Here is a 6,000-nt window from a genome sequence, read left to right on the forward strand (position 1 = left end):
CGGCCGCCCCCGCAGCCGCCCCCGGGAGGCGGGACACATGGGGGCGGCGGGGGGCCGGGCCGGGCCGCAGGGGCCTCGGGCCGCGCCGGGCCCCGCCGCCCCGCCCCCGCCGCCCCCCGCCCCGCCGCGGCTGCTCACCATGGCTGCGCCGGCCCGGCCCGGCGGCCCCGCGGGAAGCTGCGGGCGGCGGCCCCGGCCCGGCCCGGCCTCCGCAGCCTCCTCGGCTCCCTCAGCCTCGGCGGAAGCTGGAAGTGAACCCGCCGCCGCCGCCGCCGCCGCCGCCACTGCGCAGACTCGGGGGCGCCCCGCCCCCAGCGCCGCCCTTAAAGGAGCCGCGCCCCCGGCCGCGCTGTCAATCACCGGCCGGCGGGGCCCGGGCCGGGGAAGGGAGGACCCGGCATCCCCTCATCCACGCCCCAACCCCCAACCCTGCAGAACCCCAAAACCTCCTCATTCCCCCCATCCGGGCCCAGCTCCCGCTGCTGCCCCACTCACCCCCGTCCCTCTCACCAGCCCGGCCTCCTGACCCCGCTCTGCCCCCTCCCAGCGGCTGGGGCCCACAGTTATGCCCCCCGTAGTACAGTAATGACGGGCGTCCTTCATGCCAGGAGAGGCCCGCGCATCCCGGAGGCGATGCCTGAGCTGGGTTGGATTTGAGTGGGGGGCTGGGCTACGGCCCCAGCCTCGCTTTCTCCTCCAGAGGCACCTGGGTCCAGTGGCCAGGTATGAATCAGCAGGCCTGGAGCCGGTCCTGGTCCTGGTCCTGGTCCTGGTCCTGGGCCTGGGCCTGGGCCTGGTCCTGGTCCTGGTCCTGGTCCTGGATGCTGGGGTGAAGTGACTTGCCCAAGGTCACACAGCTGGTCAGAGTCAAACTGCTTGTCCTTCTGACTCCAAAGGTTGAGTCAGCCAGAAATCTCCTTTGGACTTCGCCATAGAGATTCCTTGGGGCAGCTGGGTGGTGCAGTGGATAGAGCACTGGCCTTGGAGGAGTTGGAATCAATTCACCCTGACTGCCTCACACCCAGGGCCACGTCCAGTCTTCCGGATCCGTGTCTGGCCACTGATTCCAAGTGGCTCTGGAGGAGAAAGTGAGGCTGGGGACTTAGCGCGCTCAAATCCAATTCATGGGCTTGTCATGGCATCACCTGCCTGATGTCATGGTCTTCTTCAAGAACAAAGGACAAACTTTATGCCATGGCCTACAGTGATGCCCCACGATATTATGCCCATTTAGAAACATATGCCTTGATATCCTGAGCACTAAGGGCTAAGTCAGTAAGAAACCTTTTTCTGATTTAAAGCTAGAGATTCCTTCTAATACCTTGCTTGGTTTCTTTAAGGGGATCCTGGGCCCCAAACCTATTTCTGACAAAATTGGACAAAGAAATCTCACCAAATGGTTGGTTACAGTTTATTTTTCCCTTGAGTCTCCAAGATACTTTGGGTCTGTCATGCAAATAAATCTGAGCAAGCCAAAAGCTAAGTCCAGAGGTCAAGTACATGGTCTTCCTTTTGCCTAGCCACATTCCAGGCTTTAACCAGGCTACAAACTTGCAACTAACTGGAAAGGTCAGAATTTTCCAGCAGGAAGGGACATCAGCACCATTCCAAAGAAATCCCACATAATAGCCACTTAAATGCTTGTGGACCTTACTGTGCCATAACTGCTAAGTAGTCATTGAGTTCTTTCTTGAAGACTTTCACTGGAGAGAACCCATGGTGGTCACCTGGTACCCAGAAGTAGGATGGGCATAGTTCCTTGATACTCTGCCCTGGTTATACCATATCTGGTTCATTATCTTCAGTTCTGGTATTCCATTACCTAGAAGGAAAGGGAGAGCTTCAGCCAGACTCCTATACCTTGTGTATTCCTTCTCCTGGAACAGTAAATAGAGCACTGACAGGAGTTCGAATCCAGTCTCAAACCTAGCTCTGTGACCTCAGGCAAATCATTTAACCTTGATTGCCTCACATCCAGGGCCATCTCCACTCATCCTGATTCATTTCTGGCCACTGTGTCCGGGTAGGTCTAGAGGAAAAGTGAGGACAGCCCCTCCTCACTCAAATCCAATTCATTTGCAGGTCATGACATCACCTCCCTGATATCATGGTCTTCTTCAGGAATGAAGGCCAAACATTATTATTCTCCTTATGCTCAACCTCCCTTCCAGGTCTTATAAAAACAGGTAGCCCCCAGATAAACATATCAACTCCCAAGTGTACTTACCAATCTGCTCTTTAACACAACCTTTAGTCCAATTAAGGAGATGGGAAATGACTATATTACAACTCTCTAAATCCATACCACTGAACCAGAAACCAGAATAATAGAATTTTAGAGTTGGGAGGGACTTTAGGGACCATCTAGTTCACAGGAATTTTCACTATCACATACCCAGCAGGTCATTATCATCATCATTGTCATCATAATCATCATCATCATCATCAAATAATAATAGGCAAAATATCTTGATAGCACCTCTATATGTTATATTATGCTATTCTCTTTTCGACTATTATTTCATTTGATCCTCAAAAAAATCTCTGAGAAGTAGGTTCTGTTATTACTCCCATTTTACAGACGAGGAAACTGCTGCAAACAGCACTTAAGTTATTGGCCCAAAGTCACACACCTTAAGTGACTATCTCAAGCAGGATCTAAACTCAGGTCTTCCTGATTCCAGATCCAATGCTCTACCCGTGGTGAAGTGATTACCCCTGTCTGAAGATCTCTAGGGAGCAGTAACCCACCACCTTTTGGAGGCAGCTGGTTCCACTTGGAGACAATTCTAATTGTTGGGAATTTTTTCCTGACCTCAAGCCTAAATCAAACTTTTTTACAACTTCCATCCAGTGCTCCTGGCCCTCTGGGATAGAGCAGAAAGGAATCAGAGTAGAAAGTGATGTTTGGGTTACCTTTGAAAAAAGGTAAGGATTCTAAGAGATAGAGATGAGGAGATGGGACATGCAGGCATGGGGGGGGAATCTTTAAAAAGACTCGGAAATGGAAAAATCATGGAATAGAAGTAGGTCAGTCTCACTATAATATAGAATAGGGTGGCTAGGTGGCGCAGTGGATAAAGCACTGGCCCTGGAGTCAGGAGTACCTGAGTTCAAATCCGACCTCAGACACTTCATAATTACCTAGCTGTGTGGCCTTGGGCAAGCCACTTAACCCCATCTGCCTTGCAAAAAAACCCCTATAATATAGAATACATGTGGGAAGCATTGAAACAAGCCTGGAAGAGAAGACAGGATCAAATAAGTAAAAAAATATAAGTGTTGCTAAAGAGTAAGTATTTTATTGTTGAATTAAAATTTAAATTTTAAGTAAAGAAATGTAAGCGAGCTCCCTTCAGCTGTTTGTCAGAAATAAGGTTGAGGAGGGAAGATTATATTTCTTTATTTGTATATGTAGGTATGTATAAGTCATTTGACCATGATCAAGGTCAGGGACAGTTCTGTGGTACCCTGCCCTTGTTAGACTGTACCTAGAACATTACACTCAGTTTTGCCGCATTTTGGGAAAGACATTGACAACATTGGGGCATCTAGGTGGTTTGGTGTTTACAGTGGTGGACTTGAAGTCCTAAGTTCAAATTCTATCTCAGACATTTACTAAACTGTGTGACTCTGAGAAGTCTCTTAACCTCTGTCTGCCCCAATTTCCTTATCTGTAAAATGGGTATTATAATAATAGCTCTTACCTCCCAGGGTTGTTGTGAGGATCAAATGAGATAAGGTAATTAAAGGTACTTTGCAATACTTAAATTGTTATTTGAATGGAGCTGTTATTATAAATTGGAGAGTGTCCAGAAGAGGGAAGTGGGATGGTTATTCTCTTAGGAGAATTGAGTGAAGGAACCAGCAATGATTAGTCTGAAGAAGACTCAGGGGACACACTAGTTGTTTTTCAGTGTTTGAAGGGACGTTACCTGAAAGACTGCTTGACCTCGGTTCTGTTTGGCCCCCAAAGAGCAGAAACAGGCTTGATGGAAGGAAAGAAGAGGTCAGTTTAAGTTCTAATGTCAGGAAAAATTTGCTAATGGAACTGTTCCAGAGTGACCTGAGTTGCCTTAGAAATGGCGGGTTCTCCTTTATATTGGCGGTCTTTAAGCAGAAACAGTATGGCAACTTTAGGCAGATTTTGGTAGGAGATTGCTCCTCAGATCCCTCTGTGCCCTATCTACTCTGATACTGCTCCTTCCCATCCTGAGCTTTGATGTCCCTGAGTCAAACATCCCTTTTTGGGTGTGGGTTGGTGGTGCTAGAGGGCAATGGAAGTTTCTAGACTAAATTTTATCCAGCATAAAGTGAATTTTCTCCAACTGGGGATCTACTATTCATCTATCCCATGTCCTAGCTGGAGACTCCTTGACCCTTTGACACCATTCTAATGATGGCTAATGATTGATGAGGGCTGACTCAAGGCCAGTTCAAAAACCTCACTTAAAACCCTGAGTTCAGCAGGACCAGGGAAGGGTAAGAGTTTCATTTGTTGCCCCACATCATGGCCCATGACCAAAACAAATTGAAAGTCTCCACCCTCCAGAAGTTTACATTCTATTGGCATGGGAGGTTAGGGAAGAGGAGCATGGCTAGCCTGAAGTTCCTAAACAATGATCTGCAAGTCTTAGTGGGCCACAAGTTCCATTTGATTAAACAAAAAAAAGTTATCTTGTGCCTAATGATGAAAAGCTGGGAGGTAAAGGAGATTCTAGGGAGTCCTATTTTATTCTACGCTGGTTAGACTCAACTGGGATGTTGTATTCAGTTCTGGATAATCAATTCTATGGAAAATATAAATAAATTAGAACACTCAGAGGAGGGGACCAGGATGGAGGACTCTAAAAGTTTTTGTATGAAATAGAGTTTTACTAATTGAATCTAAATGACTTCTATAATGATTTGAAGCAAATACAGGACTGCTGAAGTGGGCTGAAAAAGAAAAACAAATACATCTTAACAATCAGTTGTTCAGTTTTGTCAGACTCTGTGACCTTATGTACCTCGTGTATGGGGTAGTCTTGATGTATGGAGTGGCTTATTTCTTTCTCCAGTGACAAAGGTTAAGTGACTTGTCCAAGGTCACGTAACTGGAACATCTCTGAGACTGGATTTGAACTCAGGATTTCCTGGATCCAAGGCCAGTGCACTAATCACTTCATCACCTAGCTATCTCCAACCCTGAAGATACTTATCTATGAAAAGCTCTTTAGACTTGGTAACCTGTTAGAAAGAAACCTTTCTAGAGTTAACCACCTGTACTGGATATCATTTATATCTTATCAAAGCAGATGCTTATTAATTGTGATTTCTGAACTCCCATGAATTCCTGTATCTTGTGAATGTAGCTAATTTGAATATAATAAACATTTCCTTTGATTTTGATGTTTTCCTGCATTAAAGAAGCCTCATAGAGAGCTAGGTTGCATACTTGATAGAATTCTGGGCTTGGAGTCAGGGAACCCTAAGTTTAAATATGACCTCAGACACTTAATAGCTATGTGACCCTGGACAGGTCACTGTGCCCTGTTTGCCTCAGTTTCCTTGTCTATAAAATGAGCTGGAGAAGGTAATAGCAAACCACTTCAGTGTCTTTGCTAAGAAAATCCTAAATGGGGTCATGAAGAGTCAGACACAATTGAAATAAAGAAACAATAATAAAATCTGAGCCGAGATTTCTGTGTGTGTGTGTGTGTGAGTGTATATGTGTGTGTGGTATCTCCATCTCCATTGCATTTCAAATAAAAAAGTCTGTTGACTAGTGATCAACTCTGAGTTATTCTTTCAGATATCTTAACACATCTGAGGATCATTTGAATAAACAGGATGGTCTTTTTACTTTTTATATTTGCTAGAAAAAAATGGAACTTTGGAGAGACCTAATAGCTCTATTAAAGTTCTTTGAAAGAACTTTTGGTGGATAAGATAAAATTTGCTCTGTTTGGAACAAAAAGTTGCTTTTTTTTTCCTCAGAACCAAAATAAAAGGTAGATG

At 46.0% G+C, this 6,000-nt stretch overlaps 1 protein-coding gene across 1 annotated transcript in view; it reads right to left on the bottom strand.

Annotated features, from left to right (window-relative positions):
- LOC141512459 (protein zyg-11 homolog B) overlaps positions 1-219 on the bottom strand; it is a 60,339-nt gene extending 60,120 nt beyond the window's left edge. Inside the window, exon 1 of the mRNA XM_074221421.1 lies at positions 139-219. Coding sequence (XP_074077522.1) covers positions 139-141 — 3 coding nt within the window. The 5' untranslated portion in view covers positions 142-219. The remainder of the gene's footprint in view (positions 1-138) is intronic.
- Positions 220-6,000: the final 5,781 nt, after the last annotated feature.

This window comes from Macrotis lagotis, chromosome 2 (assembly GCF_037893015.1).
Source record: "Macrotis lagotis isolate mMagLag1 chromosome 2, bilby.v1.9.chrom.fasta, whole genome shotgun sequence".
Lineage (NCBI taxonomy): Eukaryota > Metazoa > Chordata > Mammalia > Peramelemorphia > Peramelidae > Macrotis > Macrotis lagotis.